General features: G+C 53.9%; 1 protein-coding gene across 6 annotated transcripts in view; it reads left to right on the plus strand.

Moving 5' to 3' along the window:
* DLGAP2 (DLG associated protein 2) overlaps positions 1–20300 on the plus strand; it is a 786292-nt gene that overhangs the window by 281025 nt on the left and 484967 nt on the right. The window contains exon 1 of one of the 6 annotated variants that reach the window (XM_045451310.1): positions 9820–10240. The exons of 4 other annotated variants lie outside the window; for them this stretch is intronic. In XM_045451310.1, the coding sequence (XP_045307266.1) occupies positions 10207–10240 (34 nt within the window). In that variant the 5' untranslated portion in view covers positions 9820–10206. Of the gene's footprint in view, positions 1–9819; positions 10241–20300 lie in introns of those variants that run through there. One more of the 6 variants, XM_045451349.1, reaches the window with a different exon arrangement.

Raw genomic sequence — 20300 nt, forward strand, 5'->3', positions numbered from 1 at the left:
GGTAGGTGCCCCTCCCCACCCCCCCAAGGAGGCAAAGGGAGAAACCAGCCCACCCCCCACCCCCAACACATACATCCTGCAAATAATGGCCGGGCCCCAGTCCATGGAGCCTGGTGACTCAGCTTGGAGTACTTGCATGGGGCACGGAGCTCCTGGGACATCCTAGTGAGGGCAGAGGGAGCGCTGGTCCCCTCAACCCATTGCACCTATGTGGCTGGCTCTCCACCCCTACCCCCATGAGTCTATAGGAGAGAGTTTGTCCAGGGTGTCTGACAGGCCCCCCGACCGCCGAGGAATTCTGTCCTTTGCTTTTGTTCCCTTCTCTTCTGCCTCTCCTCCATCTCCTTTCCACACACCCAAGGACTTAGGTTGCATGAGGGGGCATGCCCAATGCTGGGGGAAGTCCCCTGACCTCAAAGAAAACAGGAGAGGGAAATCACTTTTCAGGCGACCAGATGCCCAGCAGTGGAGGGTGTACCGTTATGGAAAGTTTGCAGGAGGGTCTCGAGGAGGGAACAGAGAGGAAGAGAGGACGGCACTGGCGGTGACCCCAGCCCAGGTGTTGTGCGGAAGGACTAACTCGGGCGGGGGCGCCTCGTGGAGGAGATTTACCCTGGAAGTAGGGTCGGAGGTCATAGGGAAGAGCCTGAAGGGTGGCAGAGGGGACTAGATGCTCGCCTGGGAACCACCATTTGGGTGTTAGGGAGGTTTGCCTTTTCTGATTGACGGGCAACATGGGCACTTCTCCTGGTTACTTACAGGGAGGGGCGCCCTGGTGGCCTCAGGGACATGTAATGGACTTGGAAATGTGCAATGCCAGTTTCCAAAAGGCTATTAGCATTTCTGGGAGGCGTCCTGTGAAACCCTGAGTGATGACAGGTCCAGCAGGAAACTGGAACTGCTGTAATTCATCCAATTTCTGTATTCAAACTGTGCCTTTCCTCACATGCCTGTCTGTGCAGCAAAGCAAGGAGTGCCTGGGTTAAGCAAATATGTGAACCTATTAAGAGAAATGTAAATTGACATAATCAATAAATTTGCTTGTGTTTCTTTTCATTGTAGACTTATTATTTGATCAAGCCTCAGCTTTCTACGTGTGTATGTTTACAGACATGAGGGAACATACATAATGTATGTTGCTGTTTGCATTTTTGCAACAGCACAGTGATGCTTTATGTTTTGTTTTGTGAGTTTGGCTTTTTCGGAAAACTAAAAACAGAAACATGAATGATATGGAACCACATCACATCTGACGTGGGATCTTCTCTCTCCTGTTGACCAGCCAGTCCCTTTGGGCAAATTACTTAGTATTTTGAGACCTCAGGTTCCTCACCTACAAAATGCCTTCATCCTACAACTCTGGTGAGGGTCGAGGTGACATAAATGGTTCCTACATCCTCCAAACAAGCGTGATCATCAGCAGCTGTGCAAGTCCGACCTGCCCAGAGGGAGTCTGGAGGGTGAGTGCAAACGTTAAACTCTGTCCCGAAGGCCCATCGCGGATGCACACTGTCTCAGAGGAGCAGTACGCGGGGCCCCGCTGACCGAGGGCAGGCCGGTTAATGCACATGCACCGGGAGGCAGGGCAGCCCCTGGGTGGACTTGTAAAGGGCACAGAGCCTTTCTGCGAACATCTTGGGAACTAGCGGGATGTCGCCATAGCAACCAAGGAATAGCCATAGCAGGCTGACAAGCAGCAAAAAAAATCATTACGATATTTAGGAAACTATTTAAGAAGCAAAACTTTAATAATTTATTTTCGTTATTGTTGCCGTAGTTTCCCCTTCGTGACAGGATAGGCTCTTGTTCTATTTGTAGAAACTTGTTCCGCGAGGCTTTCAGAGCCAAGTGCTGTTGGGGTTGTATTTTCCAAAAGATGAAAAGAGTCCTTTTGAGGGATTTAACTTTGATTTGGGATTTTGTGAGTAAAGAAGCCTGTGGTTGGTGCTACAACAAATTTGGTGTTAGACTTCCATGTTTTCCTGGTTTCAGGTTTAACATTTGACTCCTGGGACCTGTTCATCATCAAAAGTGCCAACATCGGGAGCTGATAGTTTGCTGCAAAGTTGTTTCTTGGAAGGTTTCTGTATTGATTAATTTTTTCTCTTTTCCCGGTTTGAACACCTACACAAGCGCCCAGAGAGACACAGAAAAACCAGAGCATAGACCCCCCCCCCCCCCCCCCCCGCGCCCGTGAGCACGTTCCCGCGCAGGGCTGACAGACCGTGTTGCTGTTTTCCTGTGTTAAATGACCGACTTCCGTTCTTAACAAGAGTGTGAGGCGTGTGGCTGGTGCATCGTAAGGCCTTTGGGCCTTGTTTTACCATCTCATAAGCATAGAGTTTCCTATCAATGCTATCACTCTGGTTGTCTAAGTCACCGTGTCAGAAGATGTGTTTCTGCACATGGTTGTATTTTTCCAAGGAGTTCCTGAACGAATAATAAAACACACACAGTAATTTGGCCTTCCCCTCTTGGGCTGCCTGCCTGGGAACGATCAGATCATGATGACTGCTTAATTTAAATAAAATTTAAATTTTATTTAATTTATTAATTTAAATATTTTCTCCTCAGACACTAAAACTATGTAGAACATTTGGGTTTATGGTTTTGTGCTATGTTAGTTTTCTACTATTATATTTAGGGTCAAGATTTTAAAACTCTTTTGGGAACAGAGAGTAAACTCCTCCCAAGTAATCAAATGGTGAGGAAAACCCATCTGACCTAGAAAGATTTTTCATTATCAGATATTTTGAGTAATGTGTTTTGTGTCGCAAAATCACCAGAACAAAATCATACCAGTGTCCTTAGCCCATGACACCCCAACTTTCCTTCACTAAGCGTTAAGCTGCACGCACGGACCTGAGCGGTGAGCTCCCACAGCCGGGCTCCCAGGCATCATGCGCTTGGAGACACAGTCACACGTGTACACGACGCACGTGCGCTTGAGCCGTTTGTAAGGATCCGCTTCCCAAAACGTTTTACCAAGAATCCGGTCTGCAGAACATGTAGAGGGGCGCTGATGGGGCTCACTGAGGGGCTCGCGGACCAGGCCTGCCACCTGATGGGGCTCTGGCAGTCTGTGGGCACAGGGCGGCTCTCCTGGCGTCAGGGACTGATGGGGGTTTCAGGGCAGGCAGAGGACGGTGAGCTATCGAGGACTTCAGCTTGCTGCCCTGGCAAACCAGTGTCTCTCTTTCTTCAGCCGTAAGCGTGGTGATTTAGAGTCGTCCGTTCTCTCGGAGTCTCCTCTTCCCCACGTAGAATGTGACACGGCCCAGCTCTTGCACCCATGATGTGTTAGGGCTTTATCTGGTTTAGTTTTCGAGTCACATAATATACTTTTCCACTTTGTACTCACTGCTAAGATTCCGTAATGCATTATTTAATAGTCCTGTTGGCAGACATTCCTGTCAAAACTCTTCCCTACGCCAAATATTCTCCTACAACCCTTAGAAACCCCCTTTTTGGTTCTCGCCTTTGGCCGGCCACAGTCCCAGTGCTCCACTGAGGGGGGCTCGGGGGGGATGGCACCAGAGTCTCACACAATCGGGTTTGAGTCCAGACTCTCACATCCTGGGTTTAGGTGAAATACTTACTCTCCGCGGACCTAAGTTCCTTCATATTTCAAGGTCAGGGGCAAGGGTGCCGGTTGGTGTGATCCTGGTGAGCCGATAGCTGGCATTGGGGCCCTGGGGGCACATGGGCTCTGCTCCGGCCAGGAGGGAGTGTTCATCACAATGCAGTCGCTTCCTCAGGCAGCTTGTTAGAACATTAGAGGTTTTAAAAAAACTCGAATTCATGTTTTAAGAAAATCTACCCGTACTGTGTTGCGTTACAATTTTTTGATTAAGTGGCTTCAATCAAATGTGTTATGTGGAATCATTTTACAAGAGGCCCTATGGGTCACTCCTGTGAGTCTGTACATTTGAGTTTTATTTAACTCAACTACCCCCGTGCCTAAGGAGGGGACGGGGCTCTGGGGCCTCCGTCTGTCCTTCCTTCTTCTGCCCACTACAGCTGTCTCTCATTATCCTTTCCTCTTGTTTAAAAAAAATTTTTTTTTAATGTTTATTTATTTTTGAGAGAGAGAGAGAGAGAGCGCAAGTAGGGGAGGGGCAGAGAGAGAGGGAGACAGAATCTGAAGCAGGCTTCAGGCTCCGAGCTGTCAGCACAGAGCCCGACGCGGGGCTCAAACTCACGGACTGTGAGATCATGACCTGAGCTGAAGTTGGATGCTTCACCGACTGAGCCACCCAGGCGCCCCATCCTGTTTTGTGTGTGTGTGTGTGTGTGTGTGTGTGTATTTATTTTTCTTGTTTTAATTTTAGGATCTTCTTGTGTCTTGATATGTACTTCAAGGAGTTATTCTTTGTTCTCCATTTGCTATAGTGCTAGCAGAGTTAAATTGGTGCTGGCGATTTAACACCCGAGAAATAACCGTGTTGTGAAGGCTATTGTTTTTTTTTTTCCCCCAGATAAAGAAAACTTGTTTTATAGATGCCATTAAGATGATCACTTCCTACTTATGTTACCATTTCCAAATAGATCTTGTTTCCAAGCTGGGGAAAAGAATTGCATTTCTCCCAGTGAGCAGGACCCCCACGTGCATGACGCAGCGGCCTCCAGGTCGCTGAGCACCCTTGCCGCCCCCCGCCGCCCCGGCTTTGACGGTGGGAGTCTTGCGAGTGTTGTGCTGGAGTTGACACTGAATTTGGAGTCCAGTGGAGCGTGGCAGACAGGCCCTCCAGAAGTACTGAGCTCTGACGGGGCCCAGCCCCCGTAGCTCAGAAATCCTGTGCCGATGTTGGCTGTGCCGTGACGCCCGACGGTACCTAGGAGGTGAACTGTAATCCCTGACTAATCCTTTGTGCCTCCGTTTTCTACTGAAGACGACCAGAGCGTGGAGGTAAAATGTCATGAGGACAAATCCCCTTGAAGAGGCGAATGATGTGATTGTTGAAGCTGAGAACTCGTGAGCCTGGGAGCATCGTCCAGATCCCGTGTGATAAGTGGCTGCCGGAGCTGTGTCTGCACCGGGACAGTGCCTTGGAGTTGTGACATTATCACTGCAGACTTTCACCTTCGGGCCTGTGCAGGTCTTCACCCGGGAGCTGCAGAGTCCCCCGTGGGCATACGTGCAGGAAGACAGATCGAAGTCAGCGGTTTGCGCTGGCAGAGCTGACTGGACAACAGGAATAAGTTACGGTTCGAACCCTCACGGGGTGATCTGGGTGGAGGTTCGCGTTAACCCAGAGGTCCCGGCTCTGCCTTTGTTTTCAGTTTGGCTGAACTGTCGTCCGTCATGACCGTTGTGTAGACAAGAGTGTAATCATTGATGGCCCAGTCTTCCCTTCTGTGGACATAAGTGACGTGCCTCAAAACTCCACAGTGTCTCTGTTGTCTCCATAACTTGCTAGCCGGCCTGTGTCTCTCTCTGAAAGAAGATGAGGCATCTCTGTTCTGAATACCAGCAGAGCCCTGGGGGTGGTGGCTGGGGCCACGCACAGCACAGCCTCTGGTCTGATTGGCTCTGAGTGACATTGGTTTGCAGACGGCTGGTGTCCTTTCATCTTCGAGAATTGTGACCATGCGGTTGATACTAACACCAGGGGTTAACGTGCACTACACAGGAAACAGAAGGAAAGATAACCTCTCATTTAATGGGGTGAAACGCAGTACTTGTGACGCTTTGCTGCTGGAGGCTGGAGAAGCAGAAGAGGTACAAGCAGCCAGTCTCGCTGCTCTCCCAGTTCTGGGTCCTTGGCTCCTCGTGAGGACTCGGGCGTAAAGCTCCAGAGTGTGTGGTTGTGGAGGGAAGTCCAGGGAGGGCGTGCTCTGGGTAACCGTGGCAGTTTTGAGAGGACAGAGCTGCACACATAGCTTCTCTGTGTGCACGGTCAGGGTCCCGTGGGGCCAGGGAGTGACTCTGGCGCAGGCTGCCCTGGGGCATTGGCTTAACTGACTGGCTATGGGTGTCATTCTGGTGTTTTGTTAAATCCCTCCTTTTGGAATGTAGCTGGTGCTGTCCAAGGTGGTTGCTGTTTCCTCCTAGCTAGGGAATAGGCCTGACTTCCTGAATGGACCCGTGAAGCTCGATTCATGGGTCACCTTGCCTGGGACCGGGCTTGCTGGTGAGACCGTGTTTCTGGGCCTGCTGTGCAGTGTCTGTGAAAAACCAGTGCCGGAATCGGTGGTCTGTGCGGAGGAAGCCTCCCTGGCCTCCCACCTGCTGGGGGCCTGTATAGGACTGAAACATAGAGGAAGGGGCAGCATCCACCTTGTCCTGCCCCCCCCCCCGCACCCCGCCCCCCATGGCTCCCAGGCCGTCAGACTCGGGCTGACTTCTCCATCTGCAGATGTGGTCAGTGGGACTTCCAGGCGTCCATAACCACGTGAGCCCTTCCTGTAACAAATCTGTTCTTCTTATCCCCACATCTCTGTCTCTCTCTGCCAGCTCTGTGTCTCTGGAGAGTGCTGGCCAACACAGGCCCCAGCCTAGCCACACGCCACAGACTGGCAGTGTGGCCCACATTAGGTTATGAAATCCAGTTGGGTCCGTGGGCACCGTTCTCCGCACGTCCGTCTGGACGGCCGTTCTCACGTCTCGGGTGGCATTGGCACAACCTGGTGGCCATGTGTGCTCCATCAAGGCGAGTCCACGCTGATGGAGAGGGCATGGTAACACGGACTTTCCTAGTCCTCATGTGCAGGGGTTCGACCTGTCCTTGACCTGGGTCTTGATGACAGTGCCTTAGTCCCTTGTGACAAAGCTCGGTGTTCGGACAATATGTAAGATCGTATGGCCTTAGACGTGGCAGTTAAGGACCCCTCCTCAGACTTGGCTGTGCCGCATGCAGGTGACCTAACACAGCTGGACGCCCGTTTCCCGTGGTAACGATCCCACCTGCGTCTACCCCAAAAGCGCTAATAAAGTCGGAAACTACAAATCCATTGCGGCGAGCCTTCGTTTGGCAGTCAACGGCCTCACTCAAGACAGCCTCTCCTTCTGAGGACACACACAGAGCTCCTGTCCTGTGGAGGGACTGCCACAGGGCTCCCTGTGCCCCGGGCTGGGCCCTGACCAGCCCCGAGATACCTGGGACACTCCCCTCCCGTCCTCGACCCCTGTCTCCATCTGCTTCTGGGGGCGATCTGTCACCCTGTGATGTTCCCTCCACCCCATCTCCTGTGGTCCCAGCGTTGGCCCCAAAGGCTGCCCTGCCAGCTGCCCTGGCCCTCCCACTTCAGCCTGTGGGCAGACGTCTGCTGACCCTTGATCAGTGCGCAGGCTGGGGTACCAGCCCCTGTGCATTCGAAAACCCACATACAGCTTTGACTCCTCCAAAATGTAACTACTAGCATTTCACTATTGACCAGAAGCCTTGATAATAACAGCCGATGAACACATATTTTGTGTGCTGTATATATCATATGCTCTGTTTTCTTACGATACAGTGAGCTAGAGAAAAGGAAATGGGATTAAGAAAATCACGTGGAAGAGAAGACACATTCACAGAGTACTGTAGAAACTTTGCGGGTGAGTGGCTGCGCAGCTCAGGCCGTGCTGTCCACAGAGCCACAGCATTTGTCTGCTTCCTCATCTGCACCACTGTCCCAGCATGTGATGTGCCCTCTGTGTGTGTCATCGGGAGTGGGCTGCAGACCCTCACCTGAGTGCCACGTGCTTCCCTGTGCTGATGTAGGAGCTGTGGACTCGCCTCTGTAACCGGTGGGGACATAGGGGCTTGGCGGACACAGGTACAGGGACCACGGGTCACGATGATTCTGTTGGCATTAGCAACATAAATCGCTTGTATGCAAAGTGGGAGTTTTCAAAGGTGTTTACAGGCTTTGGGGGGCCAGCAAGATGGCGGGGAAGACAGCTGGACAGCCGGCAGAGCTGCTGGGACCTCTGGTGATCCAGGGGGCAGCTTCCATTGTGGGGTCCCGGGCCTGGGCTTGCAGAGTCCCCCCCAGGACATCAGCGATCAAGGCTCTGGGTCAGGAACCGGCTGCAGGGTAAACACTGGGAGTGTTTTCAGGACATACGCGGCTGCCTTCATTTCCTGGGGCTGCCCTAACAAGGCTGGGACTTGGGACTGAGAACCACAGATGTTTCCTATGGGTGCATTTGAAGGCAGGGGTCACAGTGTGGGCGGCTCTGCTTCCTGCTGAGGCCCCGGGGGAGGACCAGGCTTTCCCTTCCCCTGGCTTGTCCCTTCCTCTCTGTGTCCTCTCTTCCCTAGGAAGGATGCCCACCTGCTTGCCATGGCATGTAGTGCACAGTGGATTTTAATACACAGTGACTGGATCTCAAGATCCTTAATTACATTTGTAGAGACCCTACTTCCAAATAAGGCCACATTCTGAGGGCCAGGTGGACGTAGATTTGGGGGACGCTGTCCAGCCCTCCCAGTGGTACAGGTGATGTCCCCGCAGGGTGATTCAGTCGACACGTCAGTAAGCCGTGGAGGCCGCCCTCTGTCTGCAGGGCTCTCCCGGCTCTGGATGTAGGCTCCAGAAACGCGCCGAGGTCAGGCCCCACGCTGCTGCTCCTTGAGGCATCCTGGCACGTTGCTGGAGCAGACTCTGGTGGGGTTCGCTTACTGGGGGTTCACTCGTTTGGGAAGGAGGCTCAGTCCTGATCCACTTGGGTAATCCTGTAATCCTACTCGGCATCATGGACACCCCTGTGTTGTGGGACCCTCAGCGCTGCCTCCCGGGGGCACAGGCAGGCCCACCGCAGGCTCACTCCGTCTCCATCCCTGGAGACTTGGGTTGGGAGTTGGTCAGGACTCGTGCTGACAGAAACCCCTGGCACCCGAGAGCATCCACGCTGGCCCGTGGGACGTTTTGCAGTGATATGCTGGTGTAATTTAGTAAACCTGAGGTCTTCATTCACTAATCAGTCTTATTAACGGTGAACAGTGTGGTGCAAACCCTGTCTTCTCCCGCTGCCCTGTCCCTGTCTCCAGAGTAGTGCAGGGGAAATCTCGGGAGATTGTATCATGAAATCTGCCTGAACGTCTCCCTTACTATCTCCACGTGGCCACTCAGCTTCGGGCATCTTCCTTTGCACTGGATTCTTGCCATCCTCTCTTTGTGGGCACACGTGATGACGAAGCCGAAGGTTTTTATAAATAGTCTCTCAGGGGCGATTCCACACGCTCCCCGACAGCCGCTTGGCGGGGTGGGAACCCGGCTTTAGTGACATCGTCTCCGTGCATGGATCCTGGAGGGGTCTCAGCCTCCCTGGACACTACCTCTCCGGGTTTCGATCCCACCTCTGACTGGAGTTTCGGAGGGTGAGGTGTGTCCAAGCAGGACACGGCCCCGGTGCCTTAAAGGGCACCGGCCACGGGGCCCAGACCTTTGCTGCAGCGGAAAGTGGCCCATTCCTCTCTGTCGGGGGCTGTCGTGGAGGTGGGTGGAGGGGTCGTGTGACAGACAGGTGCCGGTATGCCCCCTCCCACGCCCACCCCTCCCCTCCCTGCCAGAACTGGCACTGTCCCCCGGGAGGAGGTGGCCAGAGGCACACAAGCCATTTGAGGGGAGGCTCTCCTCTCCTGCTATAACTTTGGAGATGGGGAGCATTCCGCGTCAGGAGTAGAAGCTGCCTGGCGGACGGGCCTCCGAACGCCACGCACGCTCACGTTTATAAAGACCCGTGTCGCCAGAGCAGTGACGCTCCCTAGGAAGTTGTCCATTTATGGCTACTAGAGCAAATGATATCATCACAATAGGTGGCTCCTGTCTAAATAGGGATCATTTGTGAAATGAGATTATAGACATTTATCTGAAAAAACAGGAGATAGAGGCACCTGCTTTCTGTAATTGATATCCTGGGGGATAGCACTGCATGGAATTAAGGCGTCCATCTCCGTGGCTAATTCCGTTAGGAGCAGAGAGCCTCCCTCTGCTGCTGTGTGCCAGGCGGCCCCCACATCCACATGCAGAGCACTCCAGATCCGTGTTTTCTGTTATGCCTGAATATATGGGACATGCATTGCAACCCTAGGCCACCGTGCTGCAGTGCACTTGTCTGGCAGAGCCCTGTGGCCGGCCAGCCCCGGCTGTGACTGGCCGGGTCCCCGGACACACACTCCGTCGCCTCTGGCCTTCTCCCGTGGCGGCGATTTCGGACCTTTTCTCCGAGCGCACGTCTCCCCGTTTGCTGAGAAGCCGCCTGCTGTTTGCATTTGGATGCGGCCAGCAGAGCAGCGGGAACCCTGCCTCGGTAAGTCCAGGATGACTCATTTCTTACTTTTCCTGCCTGGCTGTGTGCTTGCACGGATGTGGTGGCTCACCTCCGGGAGCGGCTCGCCTCTCCGTACTTCGCACCACGGCTTTTCACTGCCCTCCCTCCGGGCCCCGGGCTGCACCTGCCTTTATAAGTAAAATGCTCCTGTCTCTCGGCTGCCGTGCCGGCAGCAGCTGGGGACACAGTCGCTGCCATCCCGGGAGCGTCTTAATTGGCACGGAGGGTGTGGGGGAAAGGTCTCGCCCAGCAGTCCACAACTACACCGCTGTAATCCTAGAGCGCGAGTTCAGTCTCCAGGTACCCATTATTCCCGTCGTGGCTGAGCCCCAGAGCACTTTGTAATGCAGGAACTACTCTGGTCGCCCCTGTTTATGACAGCAAGGACGCATCGGTCTCGCCGCTGGTTCAGCGCCCCTTTGGGAATGAGCGAATCCAGGGACCTGTGGTTGTTAACACCCGTGCGTTCGTGTGCAAGCGAGGGGGAGAAGGAAGCCTGTGAAGACAGCTTCCTTTGTGATGCCTAGCGCAGCGAGGGTCTGTGCCGCTTACCAGCTGCATTCAATGGGCTGGAAGAGAAGGAGAGAGCTTTCCGGGAGGTGCTAGGCAGCTGCCCTGCGTGCCATGAAAACCGAAACCTCTTCAAAGGCAGGAGACTCCGGCGTTTAGTGCCGAGCAGGTAGCGGTCCCGCGTCCGCTCAGAGGTGACGGCGTTGGACCGTGGTGGGAATTGCTGAGGTTTTCGAGGAGGCCCCCGGGCACGCGCTCTGACCGGGGTCCCTGCGGGCCCCTGGGCCTCCTGCCCTGACCCCCGAGGAGGCTTCGCCAGAGGGAACTTTGTAGCCAGGGGACTACGTGCCTCGAGCGCGTTGAGCGGGCGGCTCGAGCTGTCCCCTGAGGGGGCTGCTGCTGCTTCTGTTTCTTGTCCTGCTTTGCTAGCATTTTTTTTATGTGCTTTCTTTACCTTGTGCAGAAACGCGCACACCTCTAAATAGTAGGGGCCGGCTCCTTCCTAGTGAAAGAGAGCGTCCATAAAGGGTATGTTATTAACTCGGGCATGAGGCAGTAGCTGGTTTTGAAAGTTCCTCTCATAAATGACCACGACGCCTACTCTGTGGGTGTTATACTCCCTACAGAACTGAGCATGTCCACTCAGATGTTACTGGTTTGCCCACATGTAGGTGAATGTTGACTTCTTCATTCATAATTCTGCCCCCAAAGCTCAGACTTCGTGTTATGTGGAAGATTTCGTGCCCTTTAATTTGTTCAGACAAGAGAACCCATCAGTGGGACTTCCCTGGCTTTGTGACTCATGCTGTACTTAGCAACAGGTAGTTGCCCAGGACCACTCGTCACTGCACGGGGGCTTCGCACGCAGGGTGGAACGCTTCCCCCGGACACAGCAAGGAAGCGGGGCTCTCACTGGCAGTGGCTGCACCGGGGGGAAGGTCTCAGTCAGGGAGAGCAGACGGCTGCCCGGGGCTGAGGAGATTGCCCAGCCTGACCCTGGCCCATCCTTGGCGCTAATCCAGTAAGTTTTTGCAAGCATCGAATACCGCATTTTTAAACAACTTGCTTCAATTTATTTACGGCTAAGGCAACAGCGAATAACCTAAAAATAAGCCATGTAGCGGTGTTCAGATTGGAAACACGTCACTGCGAGATGGACGCCCAGTTCCCTAAAGGTGACCGCATCAGATCTTCCCCAACTTGAGTGCCGTTTGGGGGTAGTGTGCTTTGGCAGAGAAGCTTTAGTTCTCCACTCTGATTTTATTAAACCAGCATCAATAACCTCAAAGCACTTTCTGTTTTCCAAAGCAATGTCACTTGTATTTCAATACTGTTTAATCTGGTAGCTTTCTTAAGTGAGTGAGTCTTTGCATTAGTGGATTAGACTGACAGTCTCCAGAAAATACAGTGTCAGTGCAGCTGGGATGTGGTTGCTGCGACGCCAGCCGCATGGACGGTTCTCGGAGAACATCTCCTCTCTCCTTTCAGCCTCCGTATGCTGCAGTGGCACAAATGCCTATTAGGGGGAATAAAATGACCACGCACGCACCTGCACACACGTCCACGCACCGCGTTTAGAGACCCCAGCTATGGGGCAGTAGGGGCTGAGCGCCCGGGACAGCCCTGCACGCGCCCCAGGAGGTGCGGAAGGAAGTTCTAAAGCGTGCTATGGATTCACCGTCTTCGTGGTGTGTGTGGGCCTTGAGTTGAAAGTAGACACCTCCACACAGCGTGCACAACACGTACAGGGTATTTCTGAATAAACACACATCCACATGCTACCCGGGGCTTCCTTTCTGCACCCTTTGCATTTAAAACGCAAAGTTACTCATTCCTGGCACCTGTGCACATAGCCAGTGCTCAGCAAGGCTTGCGTCTGAAACTCTGACTCAGGAAGTTATTTTCAAAGATACAGCAGTTGCCAGAAATTTGATCGTGGGGTCATTATCTTATTCGTGATTATTTCGGGATAATCACTGGTAGTAAAATTAGCAATCTTCATCTGACTCGCCTCAGGAAAAAAGTCAACATTTCTATTTAGAGAAAACTAATTGTGAAATGGCCTTCTTGTCCACATAGGTTTGTTAAAAACGCACTGCATTCAGGGAGAGCGACGTATTTTGGCAGGAATCTTCTGTTTCTGTCATTTATCGAACTCCATGAAGCATTTTGCTTCTAAATCTGGTGGCAGGGGAGGAGGGCTTCTGGGGGTTGCAGTCCCGTGCCTTAAGAACGCTCCTCTCATTAATTACGACGTGCACGGGGGATCATGGGAAGGATTTCGAGTCTGCCTTGTCTTTATCTAATTGCCCCACAGACACTCACAGACACTTTCCAGATTCAGACAGACCGCCCTCTGTCTCCATCCTGGCTCTCCTCTTAAGGACCTGATTGTTCCTACAGAGTCTTTGTTATCCGAGCCCCCAAGTGCTTTCACAGGGTTCCCCAGGGAACCCAGACTTCTGCACTTTTGCAGACTGTCAGCCGTCCTCCTGGTCTGAGTAAAGGGTGGCGCCTTGTGGGGTTCCTTCCTGAGAACCCAGAGGGGCAGGCGGGCGGGCTCGGCTGGGGTGTCGCATCCGCCTCAAAGGCTCCCATGGGTGTTGTGTGCAGGCGGTGTTCCCCGCGGTTGCAGTTGGGGTTGCCCAGGGGCCCGCCTCTGTGCGTTGGCTCCCCGTCAGGATGGAGTGGGGAAGGACACACACCCCACCTCGCCTTCAGGCCGCACGTGTGGCGTGCTGTGTCCCCGCCGCTGGGAAGGCTGCAGGTCAGCTGGTTTGGGGTAGCTGCTGTCTGCAGCGGCTGCAGGGGGAGGGAGGGGACTGTCCCTGGCAGGTCCCGATCGGGCCGTGGTGAGCTCTGCCCCCACACGCGCCATCCACTCTGTAGCCTGTGAAACGTGCAAACTTCTTTTGCTTCGACCGCACCAGCCTCTCTCGACAGTAGCTCCGTGGTTCCGTCGCTTCTGCATCACGCCCCATGCCCCACGCCAGCCTTTGTGTGGCGGTTACGTTGGGCTCGTCACGTCTCGCCCCTTACCATTCTGTCCTGTCCACAGCGGGTGGATGGCTCTGATGGGGCCTCTCTCTGTTGACCTTCTGGGTGTGCTGGACCACACACCGTCTCCGTGTCCTGCCAGAGGTGTCAATCCAGACGGCCGAGATGCTCCCCTCAGTATTCTCCATGATGCAGAAGTGAGGGTTCAGGACGGGATGCCCGCTGAGAGTCAGGTCACAGCAGCCAGCTCAGCCCCATCAGTGTGGGATTTCTGGTGAATCAGGGTTCCTCAGTTGTCACAGGCCAGCTAGCGCCTTCGTCAGGGGAGGTGACGTGTGTGGGGTCCATCCTCGGGGGCACTGCGTCTCGTGGACAGGGCAGTGGGGCCATGCGTGGCTGTGGGAGGACCATCCCGAGATGGCAAAGTCATGCTGCGCTGTCACCCAGCTGCTAACCCACGAGTCCTGCCCACCCCTGTGCCCGTGCCCATTTTGCAGACAAGAAAACCAAGGCCCCTTCGATCGGCCTAATGTTTTATCACTGGGCAGCAGTAGTTCCGTCTCCGGACGCTGTGCTGGTTTGTCCCTGCTGATGGAGGGTGGTGACGTGGGGACGGGGGGAGGCTGGTGTGGGCACGCAGGTGAGCAGAGGACACAGAAAGCAGGGCGCATGGGGACCCTGCCCCCGCCGGGATGGCGGGAAGCCCCCCTCCCAGCACGCGCCGGCCTCCCAGACACTGTCCACACCCCCTTCCCAGCCCCCAGGCTTGTCTGTCCAGATGAGGGTCCACAAAGGACGGAGAAGAACGCGGTCCATCTTCCAGCCTGTTGGAGCTGGAGGGACTGGGGAAGGTGAGGCTAAGTGACTGTGGACTTGGAGTTTCGTTAGAGAGACAATGATGGGATCAAAGTGTTGGAGAGACACCGAGCCTCATTCTCTCCTCCCTGCAGGTTTACTGTTTTTTCGCCATGGCCCTGTCTTTTGTTAAAAACACCGCCGTTCGTGCATAGCGATGTGTCATATTTTGAGCCTTACATTTAATAGGCTACTATGTACCGTAAATATGATCAATACGGGAACGACCAGCTCTCCACTCACTGCTGCTTGGTTAGTGCCAAGTGCTGCCCGAGGGCACGGCGTGTGATGTGGCGCTTTCGGTATTTATGTAGGATTGAGTGGGAGCCCACCAGCATTCAGGGAAGACGTGACCTTGGCTGGGCAGCCTCTTTGCCAGACTGACCTCCCACCTCATATGCACACACACACGCACACACACATGCGTATACACACACCTCACGTGCACATTCACACACACGCGGATGAACATATCTCACATGCGCACGCACACACATGCACACCCACATACACACACCTCACATGCACACACACACCTCACCTGTACCCAAACATGCACACATCTGACATGCACACATACACACATGCCTCACACACGCACACACACATACACATGCACACACCTCCTATCCACACACACGTGCATGCATACCTCACATGTACACACACATATTCACATGCACACACACGCAGTTGTAGCCGTGGGAAGGAAGCAAGGGTTTTCAAGTCGAAGTACAATAGACACACATTTAGTTTTGCAGAGGTTTTCTTCTTGTACTCGATAATGTGTCTTTCTGACCCTGTGCCTGTTCCGGTACTCTTTGCAAATCCAGAAGCTTCTTCCTGAAATCACTTCATGTCATGAGCTGGTTCCTGTCTTGCCTCTGCACCCACACAGTCCTTCCCTTGGCCTTCCTGCTGGGTTGTGTCCTTGATTTGGGGGAGGAGGTGACTTACTGGAGGTGGTTTCAGGGCTCCTGGGGAGAGCCTCCCCTTCCTCCTTAACTGGTGATAGATTCCAGGGAGGAGACACAACACTGCAAAAATGGGGCTGAGAAGTCCCAGCGACGGGGGAACGAGCCCAGCCACGGGGCAGAGCGTGCTCTGCTGTGGACGAAGCCGTGTGGATTCTCCGCCAGCATGGGGGGCGATCCCTCCCCTGCCACCCACTGCTGGCAGGAACCCTGCAAATCTGCGGTGAAGACGTGGCCTTTAGGCTCGTGTCCCTGGTGAGCCGTGGAGATGGCCGGAGGGCAGGCTGAGGCTGTGCTCTGTACTCTGGCTCTGGTTCCTCACAGTCTGAACAAAAGTCTGGAGGAAAAGGCACAAGTCTCTTCTCTTGTTTCAATTTCCCTTCATTCACAGGAAAGGAAATGGGGGCTGGGGGAACTTAGCCTGTAACTGTCTTCCCCCTGGTCCCCCCAGCTGAGGTCAGGGTGAGTGAACAGACGTGATCCCAGGAAGGATGGCTTTGACCTTTCCTGCGAGGGGAACGGTTCTGCAGCTCGCGACGGGCCAGGCCGGGCGGAACTGTGTGCCATCACTCCCAGGAGCCGGGACCCGCCGCTCAGTGTTGAAGTGCGCTGTCCCGGCACCAAGGACCGTGGGCACCCCTTTGCAATTCAGCTGATATTCAGAGGGACGCCTCTAAAATCATCACAGACACTCTAGCAGACAGTGCATTGCAGGGGAAGTCAAGGTCAGGATGTCATTCACGCGACGAGCATCCTGGTGGGTCTGCATGCGAGGCACAGTGCCTTCTCACGGGCACCGTGGGCTGGCCGTGCATGGCCTCCATTTTCCACTGCCCGTGGCCCAGCTGCACAGCAGAGGTGGAGGGGGTGATGAGCAGTGGTCTCCAGTTCAGCTTTTGTGTGATGATACAGCTGTCATCTTCTGGAGCAAGCCAGCACTAACTGAACCCACCCATCACCTTCTCCTGGCGGGGAAGAGAAGCATCCACTCCTTTGCTTGAAGCCTGGAGAAATCTAACACAAGTAAGTGCTCTGCTCAAGCTCCACTGCCCTTGACTTTCCCAGTGACACCCCTTCTCTGTGGGTGGGCGTGGGAGGCTCCGCCCTGCCCTCTCTGACCCACCTGCGGCTGCTTCTGGAGGCCGCAGGGCATCACGTGGGCCAAGCATGAGTCGTCCAGGATCCGATTCAGCAGAACATTTGCTCCTGGATGTGCGCAAGGAAGGAGCCCCTCAGATTCTCTTCCCCGTCAGGCGCTTTCCACAAATAGAGCCACAAGCGTCCTGTTCCCTCCTCACTGCGTCTCGTTTTCCCGTTCCTCTTATTCCACCTCCTTTTGCACCTATTCCAATTTTAAAATTCATCCCTCTTTAAAGAACTTTGAACATTTCCCAGCCTTCTAGGACAGTGTGTGGCATACAGGCTCCAGGTGTGTGCGTGTGCGTGTACTTTAGATATGTTTTCCTTATTCATCTTCCATATACATGCAGACTTCAGTGAATCACCCACGTATTTAACCAAGGAAGGGATTCTTCAAAGAAGCGGGGTGCTCTTCTGATGTTCTTCCAGAAGCCAAATGAGGTGGCAGGCATGTGGGCACAGGGAGCTAGGTGTGGACCCGGCAGGGAGGTGTCGATTCCTGCTGGGGTGCAGGACACCCGTCCGTCTGCGCGCTTGCATGGGTGCTGAGGGCAGGAATGGCTGCTGGGAGCCACACAGGCGGGGGGTGGGATCCTCGAGGTGCCGTGCTACCGTTCAGGTCGTGCCGTTGCTGCGGCCCAGGCAGGTGGCGCAGGTGCTCGGACTGGAGAACAGCGATGTCCAGAGGAGACGGTCCCAGGTGCCTATTCGTGCTCTCTCCTCCTCCTCTCCATTTCCTGTATGACCTGTGTGGTATGTGTCAGTTTTGAGAGGAAACAGCCTGCTGTAATAGTCTCCGTCCACATCACTATTAAGCCTTCGTTGCCGGGAGTGTCCCACACGCTTTCGCCCAGTGCCCACCCGATGTACTGAAATCAACGTTTGTGTCCTCAAACGTAGGAGTGTTTTTCAAAGCTGAACTCCAGAGTCCTCGTTAATATTCAGGCTTCCCCAGGGATCGCTCCAGGGTGGGCCCCAGCCTCCACCAGCTGGGTGCCCAGTGTGTCTGAGCAGGTGCGCCGATGTGACTTCTCCTTGCCTTCCTTCGGGCAACATATCAGAGCCAACAAACGTCCTAGCCCTTGTGCCGTCTTGGAGAAGAGGGATTGTCATAAACAGTGCATCAGAACACACACACGGTCTGCACCAGCAGGCTCCGGCCAGCGCAGGGAATCTTGGCTTCTGATGTCACACGTGTAAGGTGACCGACGGCGTGTGTTAGGCATGTGCTGGAGATGAAGGAAAACAGCCGCGGAAGCACCAGCAAGCTGTCTGGAAGGTGTTCTCTGCTGGCTGAGTGGCAGTGATTTCTCAGGGAATGTGCTGTTGCAGTATTAATTCAATTAGGGAGTTTCTGTGTGTGACACATTATGACTTTTAATCCTGTTCCATTAATTATCACTCTCCACTTGAACCTCTGAGCTCATATCATCAGGATCATCACAGAAAGACGCTTACGTTACCTAAGGAGGGAGAAGTCCACAGTTGAGGCCAATAACAAAGCCGTTATTTTGAGTTAAGGCAATACCCACTTTCAAGGTGGGTTTTCAGCCTTCCAAAACAATTCTTGAGTAGAAACCCTAGAAAAACATCCCAGATCACTTTTCTCTCCTGCCTTTGAGCTGTGTCAATTCACATTCCCTTCTAAATGTTACCATGAATATCAAAAATTCTAAAAGCCATAACGGATATTAAAAAAAATAGCCACATCATCTGCTTTATTGAATTGTGTGGAATTGTACAGTTTTTTAGCTAATGCAATCAAGAAATCATCACTTTAAAGTGTATTTCCTTCTAATGACCACGGAGATTATGAGACCTTTGTTTATAGAAATTTCTATAATAAAAACATTTTTATACCAGTGCTAGAATCTGTAGATGGGAGTAAGTGGCTCAGAAGCAGGTGAACATTGGCCCCTGAGCTCAGAATTGAGGACCGTGCATGTGTTACGTCTCAGTTCCCTAAAGATCTTTTGTTTGTTGTCCCCTCACTGCAGACAGCTGCAGTGTCTTCTTTCCTTGGAGGAGGTGGTGGGACGTGGGCCCGTGTGTGGTACCTGCAGGCCAGTTTGTGGAGTAGCTGGAACTGTTCCTCGGGCAGACGGCTCCCACAAGCCTTGTGCCTACGTGGACCCCACACACGTAGTTACTAATCCTGAGAGCACCAGGTTTACCTAGACCCGTTACCTTCTGTGCATGCGGAAAGGTTTCATCGTCTGCCACATGGAGCTCTAGTTATCACCCACACAGTCACCCTTCAGGGTGAACACGAGTGCACCCAGATCCATAGTTGGGATTGGCTGTCACAGGACGCAGGAAAGGGGGCATTTTTCTGGCCTGCATCGTTCACCATTTGCCCGCAGTTTGCCTGCTGAACGTCAGAAATGTGGCGTGGTAGGGGGGTGGGTGAGAGCCCCCCTCCACTTCAAGGCCAGCCCGTGGCTCCTGGCCCCATGTCCCTGTGCCTTGACGCCCTCACCACGAGGAAACCAGGCCAAGTGTCTGCTCCCGGGACCCCCTTTGCTGGAAAGAGCTGTCCTGTTGGATCTGCTGCTGACTCCACGGGGGATGGTCAGCAGGCGGCTTTTGGGAAAGGAAGGAGAGGTTCCTCGCGCTTGTCCTTGTGGTAATCAGATAAGTAAGGCGCGGGGTGATTTTTGAGATGTCATCTGGTTCATTCTTGGGGATTAAATTGTCTTGGTCCATTTCCACCTGAGAAGGTTCAACTCTCTCGAGCAAAGGGACCTCCGCCTCCAGTGACCAATGGGTTGTCACTGGGATCCTGTGTGGACTCAGAATGGCAAAGCCGTGCTCTGGTCCATTGCATGTGAGAAGCACATGGGCGCCCCCCACCCCCACCCCCCCATAGCCATTACCCTGTGGCTGGGTGACTGGGGGCCTCAGAGGCCAAGCATATCCTTGTGGCTGTGTCATTGGACACCTGTCACTCCTCTGCTGCTCTCCACTGATGCCCTCAGACCCGAAAGACATCCTCCCTTTAGGAAAAGACCCAGGGTTTAGCAAGAAAAGGCCATGCATCCTGGTGGGCGTGGCAAAGAGAGGAGTCTTTTTCAGATGAGAGGGCTGTGCAAACTTCGGGGGAATTTCTGGCCTAGTTTATCAGTCGGGTCACCTTGCTGAAGTGTTCGTGGGAAGGGGCACTGAAGTGGGATGTTCCACGGGAACTGCCCCGGCCGGCGTGTGTGGTGCCACAGGTGGCCTGGGGGGGCCTGCCCCTGACTCTCTGGAGGCTGGGAGCGGTTTCTAGGCGGTCTCCTCCTGCCCGGCGGAGCACATGTTCCTGTGGGTTTTGTGGCACGTGTGACCCAGCCACACGTTGTCCTTTGCCCGTCCCCCTACTGTTCCATCTCGTCTCCTGTGGGGGAGGGGACAGAAGTTTGTATAAACAGCAGGAGCTCTGCACACCAGTGGAGTCAGAGGGGCGCGTTAGAGGTAAATGAGCTCTGGGGACCTTCAGTCTTACTTTGTAAGTGCTTTTTGGAGGCAGAGGCTGGTCCCTGACCCCCCAGCACTCCGCGTCTGGCACTTACACCTTTATAAAC

This window comes from Leopardus geoffroyi, chromosome B1 (assembly GCF_018350155.1).
Source record: "Leopardus geoffroyi isolate Oge1 chromosome B1, O.geoffroyi_Oge1_pat1.0, whole genome shotgun sequence".
Classification (NCBI taxonomy): Eukaryota; Metazoa; Chordata; class Mammalia; order Carnivora; family Felidae; genus Leopardus; species Leopardus geoffroyi.